At 40.7% G+C, this 20364-nt stretch overlaps 1 protein-coding gene across 1 annotated transcript in view; it reads left to right on the top strand.

The window, feature by feature from the left end:
* The window catches only part of GUCY2C (guanylate cyclase 2C), a 50126-nt gene that overhangs the window by 16938 nt on the left and 12824 nt on the right, over positions 1-20364 (top strand). The window contains exons 9-18 of the mRNA XM_074869432.1: positions 2038-2123; positions 2556-2667; positions 6922-7003; positions 9356-9461; positions 10000-10062; positions 10648-10719; positions 11652-11756; positions 13020-13106; positions 17215-17347; positions 19155-19292. Of these exons, the coding sequence (XP_074725533.1) occupies positions 2038-2123; positions 2556-2667; positions 6922-7003; positions 9356-9461; positions 10000-10062; positions 10648-10719; positions 11652-11756; positions 13020-13106; positions 17215-17347; positions 19155-19292 (984 nt within the window). The remainder of the gene's footprint in view (positions 1-2037; positions 2124-2555; positions 2668-6921; positions 7004-9355; positions 9462-9999; positions 10063-10647; positions 10720-11651; positions 11757-13019; positions 13107-17214; positions 17348-19154; positions 19293-20364) is intronic.

Genomic DNA, 20364 nt, shown 5'->3' with positions numbered 1-20364 from the left:
CATAGCAGTCATTCAGAATCACCTTAGAAGAGATAGAAAATAAAAATGATGATGATAATCTGAAACACTGCAATTAGCAAAAGACTGTTTGAGAACCAGACCCCTTTCTGGGCTGTTGCATCTTTCCTGCTGCTTTGAAGTACAAAGCACATTTAAAGAATATTGCTGCCTATGGAGGGGTGGGGGAAGGAGGAGAGACAGAGCTTCCCAGCCATCAGAAATGGAGGACAGGGATGAGGACCTGAAGCTGGTGTCATTCTTTTGACAAAGAGATGAACTCTCTATAGGGAGACTATTTGGAGAATGAGAAAGAAGCTGGAAGAGTGAAGCATATAGGTGGGTTTCACAGTTCATGCTTCCTCCAGAGGCAACCTGACATTCAGGTTGTTAATTCACAACAGTGGCATTTCTAAGCTTTCCCCCAGAGGTCTAGTCTTGACTTAAGGACAGTATGTATGAAATATGATTGATGTTCAAAATTACTCTGAAATCCTCTTAGGTAAGCTTTAATTGAAGTAGTTTCAGCCATTTTCCAGTTTACAAAGCCATCGTGGGCCTGGGTGCCTGACAATGTGAATGTAAGCCATATGGCAATTGGTTGGCTCTTCTTAGTCCACTTTCTTGTTCCTCTCACAGGTTGTCTAGCACTAATGGGCTTTTGTAGGCCATGGGCTTAAAATCACAGAATTTGATCATTAGAAAAAGACAGAGGCAATACTTAGACAAAGAAGTGACAACGCTACCTCTCTGGAAGCAAAGTCCCAGCTGTCACTTCACATCAGAGATGTGTACCAAAATGACAACCCAAAGCTTTGTGTTTATGTCCCATCCACTCTCAGCGAACTCATGTGTAGAAGTTTCCCAGATTTTCCTAATAGACCCAGCAGGTTTTAGGCTTATCTTTGAGTTAACCATGGTATTCCAAACCTAGCAAAATATAGTTTATAATTCCTCCTGGAGACAGCATCCTTTTTTGAATATCAGTAAACTCATCTCTTTAGTTTCACTCTAAATTTGAAAGGTAAGTCGCACAAAATTTTTTACTTATCCAAAATAATCTTACACTCTAATGCTCCACATTAGCAATAGGTCTAGTTTTAAAAAAAAAATCCTAAAAGTGAAAGATGTTGAACCACCTTCATTCTTTCTTGTGCTGGAGGCTGATAGTGTATAAATATTGTTCATACAATATTTATTTTGGTATTAAGAAGGTAGACCATGAAAAACTTAGCATCAGTTTTTGAGGTGGGAAGGGAGAAGGTAATTCCCAAACTAAAATGATGATGCTGAGCTTTAGGAAAAATAAAATAAGCCATCAGCAACAGCAGCAAAAGAGCAAGCTGAAGTTGATCAAAAAGACTCTCCTGAAAAAAGAAGGGAAAAAATGAGACTTTCAGAAGTGGTGGGTATTGGCTAAGCTTGTGCTTTTGTTGAAGTGACTGACTTCATGAGAGCAAAGTCAAGCCACACTGAGGTATTTAGGAAGTTCAACCTTAAAATCACTGGAATTTGCTACATAGGTGATTTCTCAGTCTGCACATTTGCTGACATACGGAGGCAGGAGGTTAAAGGGAAAAAGAACCTGGTTAAAATAATATTATTGGAGCCAAGCAGGTAGCTCTCAAAAGAGTAAGAGGAATGAAAGTATCCCTATATTTCCTTTCTTGCTGATAGATTCAAACTGTAGGTGGAAACAGGCAATTTCCCTTCTCACTTCTAAAATGGTCCCTTCAGCAGAGGTTACTCTGACATTCTTGGTATTCTGAAAAAGACTGACAAATATATTTTTCTATAGCTAGAGGGAGACTTTCCTCTTCAGTGCAGTCAATTCAATGTCTTTTATTGATTTTGTAGAGAAAATGTAGCATGTTATTAAGGGAGAAGTAGCACCACAATAAGCTGATATGTATTCTAGCATGTACATGAAGAAGAAAAATATCCAGAGCATGAGAAATCCTTTTATATATCCCATCCTTCCTGCCACATATTTGTGTTTCTGAGAATGCAAGCCCTCTGACTAATTCCTTGTGTCTACAGGTGTATTGGGTCCTGTGACTCTAGATGAATTTGGAGACATTGATACCAATTTGACCCTGCTGTATACGTCACAGACTGCAACTCATGTATGTATGTCCAGGGAGGAACTGTTCAACCTTATATGTGAAAGGAAAAACAAAATACCCTGTACTATTGCATAAGAATGATGAAAATAACTACAGCAGAAGTGGTGGCGTGCCAAGGCATGCTGTGCATGCCAGGAGGGGTCATGAGAGTAGTTCTGGAGACTGACAGGATTGATGTAATCTGGTGATTCAGTAAGTAAAGTGCAGTTGGTATTTTGTGGGACTGATACATTTCTTTTCAGAGAGAGGGGAGGAATGAGGAAGAATATGGCAACCAAACATATGGCTAAGCTGAGGAATGCACCACTGTAGCAGAAAGAGCAAGAATTAGTTTGAGTTTGGGCAACACATTTATTAAGGGTAGTTTAAAGCAAGGGACAGAAGAGGGAGAGCACAGCTGCTGACTGCATTTCTTCCCTCCTACACTCATAGTTCAGTATCCTTCTGTATTTCAACACTCAGAAGAACGAGACACGCGTGGCGACTGCCATTCCGGATTTTGTCTGGAAGAACCACAAGCTGCCCAGTGATACTCCAGGCACTGGTGAGACACCCATTAAACCTACCTCTTCTTCAAAGACAAGTCAACAGTTCTAAAATCCATCTGCTGTGCAATCTAGCATGCCACCTTCACACTGCCCCAGCCAGTGACAGCAGGACCTGAGGGCAGAACAGCATCTTTCCTTTCCTTGCCCCAACTGCCCATGTTCTCTGCGTCTAGCCCAGTTCTAAACCTGCATTTCTGTTTAGGCGCTACTAAGTCTCTTGTAGACTCCATACTGTACCAGTGGTTGTGGGTACTACCATGGCGTGTTATGGAAGAGGTCACCCCTGAACGTATAACCTTCACTAGAAGATGGTGGGGTTATGAATTGCTTGAAAGACTGTTCAGGAAAGGCAGCAGAGTTAAGGTTATGATGAGTTATCTGACTCTGCATTTCTGTATTGCTGATGCAGCACAGGGCTTCTGCTTGCCCCTTTATCCTTGTTGTAGGGAACTGGGGAGAGGACACAGCACTGTGCAGACTCAGGGTGCTTCTCTGGAGGGGTTTCCTTGAAGAGCTGGCTCTTTGCAGGAAGACAATGGGAAAATAGGTTATTGCTCTATCTATACCCAAAGTTTAAATCTGAAATCCCAGAAATCATCACCTCCTTTTCTTCTGAGTTTTTGGTGACTCCTAGACAGAACGTATGAAATCCCTTGTTCTTCAGCATAGCAGAGTAGTAGCCTTGTCAGTCTGATCAGATTGGGATTGTTTCCCCATTTAGACTGCTGCCACGTGGTGATTGGCAATGGAAAGGCATATGCTTCAGGGTATGATATGCAGGATAAAAATTATTGCAGTGGTAGTGGTTGCAAGGGTTAGTGCACGGTGGGTTAGTGTTCACCTGAGTCATTCCCATCAGTGAGTGTCCAAAGGTGCCACTGTTAAAGGTCTCTGCTAAAGGCCTCCATTAGTCTGCTGTACTGCTTACCTAACATTAGGGAATAGGTAAAGCAATAACTGGAGAAACAAACACCTTCTGCTAAATAAGAGTCCATTTGCAGTAAGGTGGTACATGGATTCAAATGTTTTTATTCCTCAGTAAAGTAAATCAGATGGCTTCAAATTAGGGTTTACCCCTCCTAAGAGAAGCAGAGGTAGTTGTTCATTGCCAGGGACCCATGGGAACTGTCCGGAGCAGGCAGCAGCACTGACAAGACTCCATTTAGACAGCTCTGGGAAGAGCAGAGAGAGTTCAGTGGAGCTTTCATTTCTCAACTCTGGTCAAATCTCTGGTCTTCCTTGGTATCACCACGAGTCCTGCTTGTGCAGAGACAGCAATGCCGCACATGTCAGCCACAGAGTCTCCTTGCACCAGCTCCCTGAGCTGTGTACTGCTGGCATCAGTCTTCTTGGTGTGACTCCAGTCCCATTCTCATCCATCCCTTGGGCCCCACAACATGCTGTGTTGTCAGTGGAACTTCGTATCTTTAAAACATTCCCTTGAGTATGTCCTTGGTTGAAGCTGCTGCAGAAGTGCAAAAGAAAAATGGGAACTGCAGAACGCCAATGTCTACAAACCAGTAGCTTAACATTCAGCGCTTAATGAAGGCCTGACTGTAGCCAAACTATACTAAACCAAAGTAAAACCACCTCCCACAGGCACTTGATTATTTTGTTTTCACTTTTTTTTTTTTTAAAATAAACCTTCCTTCAGTGTGATTCTGAATAAATATATTCCCCCAAAGGGCAACTTTTTACGGCCAAAGTTTAAGTAATCACCATGCCTTGCCAAGGCCAGTCAAAACTTTCCAACCAGAAATATGTTTTTTCCTCCAGGGAGGTGAACACACACAGCAACCAGAGCTCTACTACTTCCTAAGGTCTAATTGAGAACACCTGACCTAGTTCTGCTACCCTCCTTCCTCCTGGCATTCCGTAAAAAAAGGGGCTTCATCCACATTTCCCCATTATTCAGGAAGTTTTAACCTTCGCTCTAAACATGGATAAGGTTAGTCTTCAATACACAAATATTTCTGGTTCCTGAGGACCTGAGAACAGTTAATTTGAGATGCGTTCTCCCTTTGTGTGTTGTAATACTAAGAGCCAGGAGGTGGTAGCAGAGCCTCAGGAACGGGAAATTGTGGTCCCACAGCCCTTCCATGGGAATTTACAACCTGCCGACTGTTGAGCTGCAAGCCACGATTCACAGACGTTAAGTTTTAGAGACTTCATACCAAATGGCTTTGCACATTCTCATGTATCTGTCGTTTTATAGTGGTGAATTAATGTCCTTTCTTGGCAGAGGGAAACAGTAGTACTGACAGTTTTCAATGGAGAGCATCAGACTAATATTAAGTTACTAGGAGGCCCTGAGGCTGATGCTGGGATGAACACACAGAAAGAAGGTGGGGAGAAGTGATACACAGAACAAGAAAAATCAAAGCTGGAAAGCTGGTTCCAAAATCCAGAGTTGTTCCTAAATTGAATTCTATGTCAGATGCAGACACTTACATCGGTGTGTTGAAAATCCCTGCTCAGTTGCTGCCTGATTCTTAAGGCATCTGGTGTGTGTCACGTTGCTTTTTATTTATTTATTAATTTTTACACTTTATCAGTTTTCTGTGTGCCTTTATTTCTGTTTCTGGGCATAGGCAGAAATGCATTAGCCCCAGTAAGGCTGAGTAGCCAGGCTCTTTCACTATCCATAACCAGCATGGCAATCTGCAAAACGAGATTCTCCTCTGCCTTCTTTGCCTGAGAGACTTGCTCAGTAGAGTAGGTACACTCTAGCTGTGTGGCCACCAGATGAAGCTCTGCACTGATGGCCTGTTGCTTTTCAAAGGAAGTTGATGGCTGCAACTTTCACTCTCAGTACTCCTGAGCTTCAAGAACTGACCCAAGACAGGCTTCAGTTTGCTTTTCCACATTAAGACAACCAAAATTGCAACCTCAGATAGTTCCCAGCCTTGGCTGTCCTGCCTGCCTGCTCAGGATTAGGACTCTTGTGTGCTCTGCGGTTTTGGGTCTAAGTCCTCAGATGCCTGAACAGCCTGATTTTCAAATTGTTTGGCACCTAAGAGCTTCCAAGGACACTTTACTAGCTTTGTGCTGCCACCATATTATTCTCCCTCTATAGGATATGAATTTCCTATTGAAGAGTACAGTCCACTCAGTAGCACTTGTCCCAACACAGTGTCTACAGAAGTGTTCAGAAATGATTCCACAGTCTCCAAAGCTCTGTCTACAGCAACTACAGGATGATATTAAACAACTGGGCCAATAAGGGGAAAACCCAGGTGCGACATGTTGAAAAGTCTGCGTATGTTAAAAGCTGTACCATGTTTTTCATCCTGACCTCTTCTTGGATAACAAGTTTTTGTGAGAAATGCCTTTCAAATCCACTACTGGCTGTACTCTATATGAGCTGAAATTCTGGGTGGAAGCTTTAGGTGTATCCCATCCTGAAGCAAATTATATCAGCAAAGACTCTGGTTGAAGAAGATATTGTGGAAAATTGTGGAAAATTCACTCTAAAGGGACATATGTCTTTCTCACTGGGTGGGTACCCTGAAGGACTGGAAAAGAAAGGACATACATTATAGAGCCTGAATCAGAAAGTCATCACTGAGTATTGCATTTAATGATAAAAACAGTAGGGATCAAACCCTTGTTCCCCATTTCAGAGAAAGCCTTATCCAAAGGAGTCAATGAGGAGCCCATTTTGCATTAAGCCGTGGGTATGCTGAGGGAAAACAGTGTTTCCTGCCTTCCAGTGACTCTGATTTCAAATTGTCAACTGCTTACCCCACCTACCTCCCTATCCCACAGAGACTTGTACCCAAGGTTTGCCTCCACCATCTTCTCTTATGGAGTTACTACAAGGAGAAGTCTGGCTGCTTCATTTTTAAGAATGTGGTTACTAAGAAAAGCCAGCTTTTATTCCTGGACTATCCTGGTTTGTTTTTAAAGAGGAGAACACCTGGAAACTGCTGCTGAGCTGATGTGAGATTTAGTGTTGTTAAATTTACTTCCCACCTGGGTGTACCTACAGAGTGCCCATGCCTCAGGTGGGGATGTAAGACTGCACTGCTCTGGGTTATGCTTCATCCCGCAGTGAAAGGGGCAGGCACGTGTCATCTCTAGGCAGTGCTGGACTTTATCAAAGCCTCTCAATTTGGATGTGACCGAAGAATACCCCTGCTCAGCTACTGTGACTTGACATGTGTGGGTGGGGGTAATTTCTTAAATATAATATTGTTTTTCAGTGTCCTCTGTCAAGTTGTTTATTTTTCAATTTTTCTTTTCTGCAGGCCCACACATCTTGACTATTGCTGTCTTTACACTCACAGGAATTGTGATTCTGGTTCTCATCATCTCTTTGCTGATTCTAAGGTACCAACCCCTTTGGCCTTCTGTTTGTCCTTGAACAGTTTTCCTCCTGGGGCAATGCCTTTGATCTCTCCTTGAAGAGCCATTCATTAGCTTACCTTACATACCTGGGTGGTTGACCTCAGTGTGAACTCTTTAGTATATGCCAAGTAGTGTTTGCATCCATAGCATTGTTATGTCAGGTTAATAATCAAAGGAGAAGATGCAGCAAGGCTCAGAGTTTTTGTATCTGCTAACAAGCTCTGATTTCTATACATACACAGAAACATATGTCTCAGACTGATCTTCAGACTTTTTCCACTTTACTGCCCATCTTTAGCTTACTTGGGGTTCACTTATGTTTCTTTAACCCATTGGTGACCCAAAAATTCAATCTAGAAGGAGGTATTTGTCTTGAGTCACTGTTGGAGTCAAAACACCATGAGGTTTTGGTGTTTTCATTGCATGGATCCATCCTGTCTTTCAGTTTCTTCCAACTCAGCCCAATTCCTTGCATGTTGACTTTTCTAACAGCTGGAGTTTAATAAGCGTACCACAGTTCAGCTTTATTACAATGGAAAAAACAGTAATAGAAATCAATGATGTCTCCCTTTGCTGGAAGAAATGCCACTGCATTTCCAAAGTATGTGGTTTTCTTTCATTGTGTTTTCTTTATCTGTACATCTGTTTTCAGTAGCTCAGCATCCCTCCCTGCTATATATCAGAGAACTTCAGAAAAAGTGAGAAAATCAAGTCTTGAAAAACTTGATTAGAAACAGATACTACACAGGCTTTCTTATTTTGAGTGGAGCAATCTGCCTTGCTAACTAAAGCTTTTCACAAGAGAAAAATCAAAGATGAAGATATACAACTCTTACACACCCAGTTGTGTAAGAGTACTTGGGTTGTACTCAAGAAATGGAAGAGCTAATCATTGTCACAGCTAAACAGTAACATATAAACAGACAGGTAAAGTTTGTAATTGCTATGAAAATTTGTAAAAATTTGTCTGGAGACAGTATGGACTTCTTATAAAAGGTTCTGTACTCTTCCATATTTGCAGATGCATAAAATGTAAAGATTCTGTTTAGATGATTAGATTATTGTATACATATCATTGTAATATTCCCAACCATCAAATATAGAAGATTCCTGAGGATTTTTTTAGAATAAAGCTTACCTTTTTATTGTCAAAATAATAGCAAAATTCTCAACTATAATTTCAACCAAAGATTGTCTCCTAGCAAGCAAAGGAGAAGAGAGACTCAGCTATGAAAGTTAACAAAATGACTCATCATTCCTTCTTTATTTCCCAAGTGTCTAGGACACTTGAACTATCCCACAACTCCCTGTGTAGTTCTGACTGCTAAGTAAAAAGGTGAAGTCCTGAAAAACACATAAGTAAATATTAGATCTAGTAGATTTTAATTCAGTTTGATATGTACTTAATCACCAACTGATACCAGTTTGAATTGCAGTGCATCCTGGTGATACAACACAGCTTACGAGATTGAACTGAGAAAAACTGTTCTTACAGCAATTACTGGTCTTCCTTATACATATGTATGTTAAAATATATTGGAAAAGGAACATTTAGGTTCTTAGCCAATAGGACAGGTTCTCCCGTTTGGAGGATTTGCCAGCAGTCATCAGTGTGTTAGGATTCTCCTGCAGTCTCTCTAGTCAGTCCTGTGGGGTTTTTTTAAATGAGGAAGGACTCGCACAAGTAAGCAGGTAATTTGATGAGTAGTAGTCATCTTGCAGCTTTTCTCTAAGAGAAGACAGTGTCTGAAGTTCTGCAAGGGAGACAGCAGTTTCCTTCTCCCCATTCCAAGGGCTTTTCCCTCATTTTTACAAAATGTGCAGAATACAAGGGACACCCACAAAAAGGCATCTCATCTCAACACTGTTGTTACCTCCTCTCCTGGCATTGTATTCACACCAGTTCTTATCATCCAGTGTTGATGGCAGGACTTCCTTTGGCTTGCATTTGTTCGTGGGACCTCCCTTCAGAGTAGGTTCAATATCATGGAAGAGAAAACTATATAAAATCCAGACGGTCCTTTGTGCTTTAAATTGTTCTGACCTCCCTTGAGACTCTGGCAATTGCCTAGTAGTTGTTCTGCTAAATCAGTTCTGTTCTTCTGCTATGTCTATGGAATTGAATGAGCATTTAGGCTTTCCCAAAGCTAGGGGAATTAGAGCAGGCTCAAACTGGAAAACTGTACGAGAGACACAGGGCTTGTGCTCAAGCCTTGCCAACCTGACACCCCATCCTTGTGTCATCCTGACACTAGAAGCTTCGCTGTCCTAATCTCCTGTTGTGAGTTTCGGTTCACTGGGAGGATATTGTGAATGACTTTGCTCGTTTTGCAGGAAGTACAGGAGAGATAATAAGCGCCGGTGGAAGAAATGGTCCCATATACCGCCTGAGGAAATTTTGCCTCTGGAGACTGGTGAGACAAGTCATGTTAGTTTGAAGGTAAGAAAAGCACAATGCCCAAAGCTGGGTCTTGGATTTTGTCTTCTAAAGACCACTGGTGCTGGGGTATTGGCATGTTCTAACTACAATGCAGGCTATGGCTCTGGGAGAACTAGGATCTGTTAAACTTAATTTTCTAAAAAGTTTTTGTAACCCTCACTTGCTGTATTGAAGAAAAAAGAGATTATTCTCCATCTATCACTCCCTAATAGAATCTATCTGTTCACCAGCTTTAAAGCTCATTTTGTGATGGGCAAATGGGCTGGGTATTGATTTCCAGTCTCTTCCTGATACAAATAATTTCCCTGTACTTTGTTATGCCTCTGTAATGCCCAAGAGCATGAAAGCAGCAGGTGGAGGCCCTGGCAGCTGTGGGAGTGGTGTTGATGTCCCACACTTTCTGTGGCATACAGTGGCCCTCCCTAGAGAGAGTCTTATGCTTCTCTGTGTGGCACACACTGTCATTACTTATCTCTCTGGACCTGCCAAGAGGGGAGTAGGTGATAATTGCAAGTTAATTAATCTTCTTTGTTCTCAGATTGATGAAGATAAAAGACGTGACACCACCCAGAGACTGCGCCAAGGCAAATATGACAAGAAGGTAACCTGACTGCCGTGTCCATGCTCACTTCCTTGGCTTAGGAGGGCTCTTTCTGTGAGGAGGTCATTCCTCTCCAGAGACAATTCCACTTCCCCCAACCTTACAAAATGGCTTAATCTTATGGAAGGAATAAGCCATTTATTCCCTATCAGGTTCTTTGCATTTTTCTTACTGACAGGAGACAAAATATTAGACCCATGAACCCTTAGCCTAGTCCAGAAGTGCAGAAGCAGAAACAGAGGGATCAGAAATAGAATACATTTGGTACTGGGGAGATGAACAGATTAATGGAGGACAGGCCATTTACGTGGCAATTCTTGTACATTAAGTAGAGCTATCTGCCTGCCTGAGATATATTCATGTTGAGTTAAGATCTGCATCATTGACAGTTCTAAATAGCTTCTATTTATTTTTGAAGGAAATATGACTCTGTTACTTATTAGTTGATTAACCGAAACTCCAATAGTGAAGCAGTAGGCAGGTGTTTCTGAAGTTTTTCTTTGTATGGACATTTCTTGGAAAAGAAGGATGAATTGCTGTTGTACTAAACCTATGATTTTTTTCCCACTGGTATTTTTTCTTCAGGTGGTGATCCTAAAGGATCTCAAAAACAGCGATGGTAATTTCTCAGAGAAGCAAAAAATAGAACTGAACAAGGTAATGGTTGCATGTAGCAACTGGACACTGCAGGGCGGGATGGAGCCTATGAATGAAGTCATTGCTTCCCACTGTCAGCTCCAACAGCCATATGCTTGTGCATGTTTGTGAGGTGGATGGGTAATGAATTCCTCAAAGGATATTGCTTGATGAACTTTCTCTTTCTGTGTGTGATCTTATCACCAGTTCAGAGTTGAATTGTATGCCAGTGAAGCTGAAGATGAATGAAGTAATTCATACTCTGTCATATGGCCTTGCTAAATACATTTTTATAGCTGATGCTAAAAGGCAATGCACTCTTTTCATGCTAATTCATTAGTAGTGGAATGTTGTAGTTAAATCTTATTATCGAATGCCAAGTGCAGCTTTTTAAATATAAGTAACTCTCTGCTGACTCGTGCATAGAAACTCTTCCAACATGAAATGAATTTGGCTGCAGTACTGCATCTTTTTTGAATGGTTTTCCTTTTTACTCAGCACAGCTATACTGTGAATTCAATAAGCTCTAAAAATACCTCAAAGTAAACTACAGTTGTCTATATAAATGGGCAAGTCTTTAATATCATGCGGTGTCATTAAATTTTTATTACTTGCTCATTTACTGATGGATTTGCAACATTCTGTCACTCATAATGGCTACTCTGGTCAACGGGGAGGTTTGAATAAAGAGGCAATTATGGAGACTAGTGGGCTCTGGAATTAACTTGTAATATCCAATGGCAGCCACTCTTATCTCCCTAATCCAGAAGGCTCTGGAATGACAAATGTCTCCAAGTTCTTCACTCAGTGTCTTAGTACACACTGGTTTAAAGGAAACTCATACATTTTATCAGGGCCTGAGATAAAAAGCCACGTCACACAAGTATCCTTGACCTGTGCTTCTGTACTAACAATGATTGCTTTTAACAATAGATGCAATGTTTCTTCTCTAGCTCCTACAGATTGATTATTACAACCTGACCAAGTTCTATGGCACTGTGAAGATAGACACCATGATCTTTGGGGTGATTGAGTACTGCGAAAGAGGTTCTCTGCGGGTAAAGAATTTTGCAGGTCTCCTTCCACCCCCAAATTATCAAATTTCAAAGTAAGAAAAAAATCCCCATCGATATGTCTCTGGCCCTCATGCAGCAGCCATGGACTGAGGAAGTCGTGGCAGGTTTCTGGCTCCAAGTTTCCTTTCCCTTTCTTGGCTCTCTCCAGCCTTCCATGGGTGCTGCTGCAGCTGCCATCAGTTTGATGGTTCTCACCAGCCAGAGGATGACGTGAGGTGCAAGCAGGGCTCCGCACCTCATGTGAGGTACAGGAGAGCTCTGCCCAGGCAACAGCAACAGCCAATATTTGTATTTGTCCCCTATTTGGAGCAAATAGGATATAACTTTTTCTTTGTTCTCCAAGCCCGTAGATGCTGTATCTGCTGATGCCCTTGTGGGCCCCACTGTGGCCGCAGAGTGTGAAAGGATAGAGAAAAGAATATATTCCATATTAATAAGGGACAAACAGTATGAGACTGGAATATGGCAAATCCTGTGCTGTAAGAGACAATAGCCCTTAATTTTTGTTTATAAAAAGAAATGGTAAATTGATGCCTGGCAAAAATTAGGGAAAGACTTACGCTTTATTACGACCAATATTATTTCAGTGCTAATCATGAAGTAATCGTGGCATCAGCTCTTCTGCAGGCACACATTGTCTCTGCTTCTGAGTTCATACAAAGACTTTCATCAGTATCAGTGGTCTGTGGAGCAAATTCACAGCAAGGCAGCAAAATAACAGCTCTATCTTTAGTTCTTTTTTTGTATAGTGGCATACTCATGGAGGTTTACTTTTAGCAACAGAAATCATAGTGGCTGGAAGAACTGTAAATGACTGGCACTATAAGATGAAGAAACAGTCTACTTTGAACATACAAGGCCATGAGTAAATTGGTAGGAAATAGACTGTGAGCACAAAACACAGAAATTCCTCTCCCTTCCTCTTGCACACCTACCCATTTCTGTCACAGCTATTTTGCTTTATTAAAGGCTCAGCTTTAAGAGTAAATTCCCAATTTACCTTTAATTACACAAAAACCTCTTTTCTGGAGTCTCCACTTTTCTAGTTCTCTGTAAACCTAAAATAAATTCCATATTCCCTGTTTTCTGAGTCAATTCCTGCTCTAGCGCATGTAGTCCCTATAAAAAATGAAGGGCTACCTCTTTCAGACGCTGGTTGAAAGGCTGTGCGATTTAGGTACCCATATCTCATCTTTTGCTTTTTCCCTGATATAGATTAGAACCATTCTTTTCTTCTCTTGACAGGATGTTTTAAATGACAAAATCTCCTACCCTGACGGCACATTCATGGACTGGGAATTTAAAATCTCTGTCATGTACGATATTGCCAAGGTAAGCAGGCTGCTGACAGTGCAGTGTTAATCAACCTGTCCTGTCTTGCAAAAGTGAACCTCTGGAGAAGGGCAGCTCTCAAGGTCTTTTCCTTTCCTTGATAAAGCTGTATGCCCTTCCGCTCTTTCCTCCTCTGGGTACAGGTATATGAGGCAGGAGAAACCAGTGGCTCTCAAACTGAAGGAGGAAATATGGGCCAGAATGGGTTTTGGGCTATTTATAAATAAACAAATAAAGTATGTCCCAAAGAAATGTGACCCAAAGATCAGAGGGTTACAATCTGTTGACCAGTGGCTCTGATTATTATGGCTTGTGCAGTCACAAGACCTGCAAAACACACTGCTTTCAGGTAAGGCATACAAAGGAAAACTGTTTTTTCAAATGATGGAATTATTCTAATTTGTATCCAGAGATGGGATCAACTTTTTTCTAAACAAACTGTCTATTTTGCATCCTGATTTTCTCACTCACTAGAGTGAAAAACTGTAGTTTCTCACTAGAGCTATCCATTTCAGGCAGTTTGAGAGGGAAGAAATTAATCTTGTATAAAAACCAAGATTGTTTTTCAGTAGCTTTCAACAGATTTTGCATTTTAGGTCCTTGTGGTAGGAAGAATCAATATGCACAGTAAAGGAAATTCTATTCTACATTAGACACTTGTATCTGTTTAGCTGGTAGTTAAGGAGCTTTTCTAATTCACAGGTATAATAATTCATTATACCTCTGCAGGTAATGTAGAGAATTACATCTGCCTTTTTGCTAGTCCTCAACTGCTCTGCTCTTCCTGTTGCTGGTTTGCGGTTGGACAGTCCTCCCATTTCCCTACATGCATCAATTCAGATTTGGTCTCCATGATGAATGACTTCACTGTGTCTGTTCTAAAGAGATATTGAAAATCTTGTTCTTTATTAAAGCCCCCTTAATCCAAATTGTCACAGTTTGTTGGCCTTGTTAATGACTTTCAAGTTCAGTTAATGTTCAGCATTAAGTTTCATTTTAAACAGCAGCAGTGGAGTTTCCCTTCCTCCTTACAGCATATGAAAAACCAGGGTATTTTTTAACTCTTTGCAGTTCACCTTCAGATGTTTCCTTAGAAAACAGGGACTAGTACTGGCTCTGTTCACGAGAAGGAGAGAGAAATCCCAGTCCCTCTGAAGGGAGTAACGAAATTCCCAGTGACTGCACTGGGACCGGGACTTCACGACCAGTCATTCACTGCACCATTAGTAATGGGGACATGGCATCTAAGGAGCGGTGGCGCACTGCGTCTGTTCTGTGGAATGGCTCCTGAGCATTATTAGCCATGTTAGTAGAGATGGTTCACACAATCTTCCTGAAAACTTGTATGTACCTAGGAATATCAGGAAACTTACTGTCATTTGGATGATCTTCCAGACTCTCCTATTCCTTGACCTGATACTGTGCTGAAGCCTCTGGGACCTAGACATTTCCATGAAATTCTTGTATTGCTTTTCCCAAACCATAGCTTCCAAACCTCCAGGCACCCTGTCTATTTCCACTTGAGCAGTTTCTTGCTTTACATAAGTCACTTCATGGCTCCAGTTCCTCTTATCTTAGTATCTGCCCTTTTAAAGCCCAGCCCCAGCTCTCCAGGCTGTTAAAATCCCTATGACCAGCTCCTGCAGTTCCCTTGCCTTCCTTTTGATATGCTTCTCCCTTCCCACACCACCACTTTCCTACACCTTGCTTTTACCATTGCCCAAACAGCCCTTATACTTCACCTACTCTTCATCTGGCACAGAAGCTTCTGCATCAGTGTTTCTGAACAGAGGTTGGATCATTTCTATTCGCTAGTACAACTAGCCAAGTAGTCACTATTCCTAGAGCAGCCCCTAGTTCAGAGGAGGTAAGCAAAGGGAAGCCCTAAATCTGCTCTATTTCCTTTTTTTTTCCCTTTTATTTTGCTATCTTTGCTGTCTCTAGGTCTGATTGTACCACCTGTAGCTACATGGATTTGGCTACATGTGACCAAAGAGCTCTAATGAAAGGTCTGCTAAGAAGGAATTGCAGTAATCAAGCCTTGCAGTTCTTAGTGCATACACTGTTGTTGCAACACTATTTATTAAATGAGGGGCTGCTGCAGGATATTGTGCAAGGGATTGTAATATTCTTGCATTGTGTCAGGAAAAGGGTTCTCAGAATGAAAGCTTCAGAGATTCAGAGCAAAGCTTACAAGAATGCCTCAAGGATTTAGGAGTACTGCACTGAAGTCATTATAAATTTTGAAAATCACATTGTGGGTTCTTAACAGGTTCTGTGTTCTCAGGTAGGTGCATAGGATAGTTGGAAGAAAAGAGAAAAATTTTATCAGCACATCTATAAGACTTCTGCCTCCAGAAATTGTTAACAAGCAAGCCCTGGTATAAGGAAATCAAAATTACCTTTGCTGCTATTTGGTCCCGAAACTGATTGGGAATTCCGCTGTAGCAATGGGTATATTTCCTGGCTGATGAAAGCAGGAGCTAGAAGAAGGTGCAGCTGGAGGAAATAGGACCTAAAGCAGGCAAAACATCCTGGATAGTATCATCAGGGCTGCATGATAAAAGCTGCTTAATCAAGAAATGTGTTCCTTGGATATAGCATGCACACTCTCTGTAAATTTGGCATGGTCTAGATAGGTCCAGGATAACCAGTCCAACAACATTCTCCAGGGATTGCATCCTTGTAGGCTGCTTGTGTCTCAGACATACATCTACTGTGCCCAAAACTCAGCTCATGTCTCAGTGATCTCTTGTAGCATTTGCTGATCCATTCCCAATTACAGGTACCCAGTATTCAGAGAGAGAAAACCCAGCATGTCATGACCACATGAGCTATGTAACCCTTATTAAAGCCTATCTACCAGTTATCATACAAGAGGATGAGCTATACATGTAGTAGTCTAAGTGGAAGACCATTCAGAGAAGAAACTAAACAGATATGACATACCTGTTCTGGCTTCCACAGAATATAGATTATGCTTCATATACTGAGCTACAGAAAAGAGGACTATAGGAAGAAAAACAACCAGCAGTATGCTACAAGTAGGTGTGAGCTTAAGTAGCTCAGAAGAGAGAGATGAAACAGAATAAATAATAGCAAGAGGGTGCAAATTAGCATACCTACTCCCTTCTTCAGTTTTCGCCCACTTACCAATGTTCTTTTCCTGCTATGCCTCAGTGCTGCCCCCTTCTCATGTATTGCACTGTATTTGAACGTCTTAGACTAAACAAGATAAATTCAGATGTGATGAGTAAAAAGGGGCAAACTACACACCTTTTTACACCTGTGTGTGTTGTGAGTCAAGAGGCTGAATCTCAGACTTCAGCTGAAACTACACTGGCTGATCCTCATGGTGCCCACTTCTGAGTTTAGCTCATGGGTAGCTGATACGTATTGATTAGTACAGAGAGAACCATAATCAGTCACGTCAGAAGAGACCTTTATGATTGTCTAATCTGACCCCCTGCCTTATATAAGCCTTTGTGCATCATCTGACACTCTGTGCATTGACCCCTCTTTAGCCCTCTGCTTTGCAGAAGAGGATCTGCTGCAATGTTTCTGAATGAAGTCTCTGGTCTCTGGTAATCTTCAAAGATGATACAGACATAAAGATCAATTCCTCTCACACTTATGGTGTGATAAACATGTAGTTGGAAGCACTTTTTTTATGTGACATTCCAACAAATCTGTACTAAATTTACCAAAAAAAGCATTTATTGCAGGTGAAATCAAAACTTCTGTGGGAGGAAATAAATGTTCCTAATTGCTTAATTGTGTTCTAATCTTATCAAAACCCAAGGTGCTATGTCAGACTTTTGTTAAATAAGAGGAAGGATGGTCTTCCATGACATGATCCTTCTAATGATCCACCTCCTCATTTCTTAATATTGACTGTTCCTGTCATCTTAGAAAGTCTCCTCTGTAAAATAATTTTTGTTTCCCTCTGTGACAGCAAATTCTGATTTATGCATATTCTTTGCTGATGAAGGCCATTTAACTGCTTGGACAGATATTACACTAATATGTCATATTTTTGTTGAGTCTGGTAACAACTGAGTGTCTCACACATAGTCTTGCTTACTTTGTCTTTTATTATCAACCACAGGGGATGTCTTATCTGCACTCAAGTAAAACTGAAGTCCATGGTCGACTCAAATCATCAAATTGTGTAGTAGACAATCGCATGGTAGTGAAGATCACTGATTTTGGATGTAATTCAATTCTGCCTCCAAGGAAAGGTAAAACCAGTACCCAGCTGGGCTCTTCTTCATGATTTCCAACCCAATAGAATTTTCTTATATTCATAGGTGGGGATATTCATCCAGTAGGGCCTAATTACATCTTGTACACAGCACAAAACATACAAATAATTTCATTTCATGTAGCAGTCATCATACAAATGATACCTGAAAACACTGTCTTATCCTAAATAACACAAAGAAAGAGAATTATTAGCAGGTAGAGAAAGAAATTAGGCAGTGTAGGTGAGAAGGAAGGGAAAGATGAATTTTCAGCTTACAGTTTAGAAAACAGAGATTTCACATAAGGCTGAGATGCAAGAAACATTTTCAGCATCCAAGGCCTTCATGCAAACAGCTCTCTTCAGCAGTAATGCTGAATTTGTGTGAAGGAAAAAAGGAGTTAACGACCACATGATCTTGTCATTTATCAGATGCACGTGTTACCACAGTGCTCTGTGATTGAATTTAGACATTAACACCCATGACTCTGATCATCTTTAAAAAATTCTGTAATGATATGCAATGATAACCTCAATGTTTTTCATTCCTTAGGTAGGAATCTAGTACTATGTGTTTCAATCAGATTGGAATAATTTTAACAGCTTTTCTTTACATTTTCTATTCATAGGACATTTCTGTAAAACAGAGCACTCCTTTCTACTCATCTTTTCCTTCTTACTTGATCTTGAGTGAAAAGACAAGCCCATCTGAAATTATGTCATCTGAATCTGTATAGTAGAGCTTGGGGTATAATAAGCACAGCACTGTGCCATAACTGCAGTATATGATCCGAGAAGAAACTGGTTGCAACTGGCTTGAAAGAAAATTTTTACATTCAGACACAAACATGCTCAAGAGTAGCAATGAGAACATAAAAAAGAGTAAGAAAAGTGCACTGAATGTAAATGCTCTATTCATTCTTCCTTTTACAAATTTTATATTTAAATTTATATTATTATTACATTGTAATGTATTTCTCTTTTTTCATTGCTCATAAGCAGCCTCAAAATTTCTGGTTACTAGATTTCTTTCCTTGAACAAAACTTACTGTTTCACAAGAGATCTGCAGATTCATTGTGGCTGGATGTTGCAGTCTGGTATTGTAACAGTCTTCAGGGCCACTGCTATGATACATCACCAGCATGTCATAACAAACTGTCATACCATGGCAGTGTTCTGTTTTTGAGGTACAACAGTGCTTGTTGCACTGAAAATACAGATTAATAATTTTTGTAGCAAGAAAGTGGTTATGAGCAGGTAATACTATGTCAGGCTCAAAAGCACTCGAGAATTACTTAAATAGATTCGTGGTATCAAGGCTGCTGGGAAATATGACAGTCTTCTCATCTGACATTTTGTATAACAAACTCCATGCATCTAGCTCAATAATTTACAGCTCAGTGGGTTTTTTTTATAGCGCTGTCATTCCTTGGTCTTACACAGATGCATGGGCTATTTCTAAGAAGCCCATTAAAAGTAGCTAAGAAAATCAAGTTCATTGCCAATAACCATAACTTTTTGGGAGTTGTGAGGGTCTGCATCTACAGTGGAAATAGTAGGGTCAGCAAATCCCAGATAGTTGAAAACTACCACATAAGAGGTTTATCTAACGTGTACTAATGTCAGCTTCTCAAGAAAAATGCTAAAGTAGGAAATAAATGGTACCAGTGGGCTCTGGGTTTGATATGGAAAGAGTAAAAGGAAATATCACTGTAGCAAATGGATGCTCTGAGAAGCACCATTTTTCAGTTAATTCTCTCCCTTCCCCCTTTATCTCATCCCCTGTTGTTATCTGGATCTTCAGACCTGTGGACAGCTCCTGAGCATCTCCGTCATGCTGATGTATCTCAGAAGGGTGACGTGTACAGCTACGGGATCATTGCCCAAGAAATCATCCTACGTAGGGAGACCTTCTACACCGGACACTGCCAGGACAACAAAGGTAAATCCACAAACTTCTCCATTGCAGCCTTCTGGGATGGTATAGCTGTAACTGGCCCATTCTCCACATTTTTTGTGAAAGGCACTGTCTCTGATAGCTGCTTGAACTGCTGCTTCTTTCACTGTGTGATGAATGAAGAGCCTATTTGAAGGATCTCACTGTGGGGGCAAGTGTCCTTATTCTTTTTGTAAATAAAGTTTGCACTTTAGTCTCCTCCTCCTCACCTTGTCCACAGCATTACAGAAGTTAACATTATACAGTGCTGTCCAGACTTACTGTAACATTTAAAGGCCACAAAGGGTTTTCTATTATGAGTTGTGCACAACATATAATAATTCACTCATATTAGGCATTGTAAATCAGCAGTGTCAACACAGAACAACAAAAACTCAGCAGCATTACACAAGAACAGTTGGCATTTAAAAACTGGCAATTCAGACTTCATTCAAGCCTGTCAAAATTAACTTTCATCATTTAAGTTCGGTCAGAAAAAGCATCTCCTCCTGTAGTGCATCCATTAAACCCCATTTTGTGCATTTTGCGACATTGTTTCTGAGTGGCTAACAGCCCAGTCAATGCCATTTCCCAGAATCCAGGCATTATTATATATTAGAACTGACATAAAAGATGTATGGGTTTGGGATTTTCCTAGTGACAGTTACCAACAACAAGTTTAGATGTTGCCTTTACCTCTGAGTCATTCTGATAGATCCGCCTCACATTTGTTAAAACATCTAGAGCAGCAGGTGGACAACAGTTACATTTGAGAATAACTTCTGGGGCATGTTCATTATCATACATTATTGCAAATCTATGTTCATATTTGAGGAAACACAGTATTTCACATCACCAACTCTTTAATATAAATGTAGACCTAAAAGGGATTAGAAATGCCTGTTCCCCTTCAAGCAAACTCTTCAGGACTCCATGCCTAAGATAAGGTAGAAAAAATAAAGTTTTTCTATTCCTTTTTCTTGGGAAGAAGCAGGCACAACCCTCATGAATGCAAGGATTTTACAAATATCACCAAAATAAATGGAGAAAGGAAAGAGCAATTCTCTTCCTTGCTCAT

This window comes from Strix uralensis, chromosome 5, assembly GCF_047716275.1.
Source record: "Strix uralensis isolate ZFMK-TIS-50842 chromosome 5, bStrUra1, whole genome shotgun sequence".
Taxonomy (NCBI): Eukaryota; Metazoa; Chordata; class Aves; order Strigiformes; family Strigidae; genus Strix; species Strix uralensis.
Note: the sequence above shows the minus strand (reverse complement) of the source record. Positions and strands in the feature narration are given on the sequence as shown.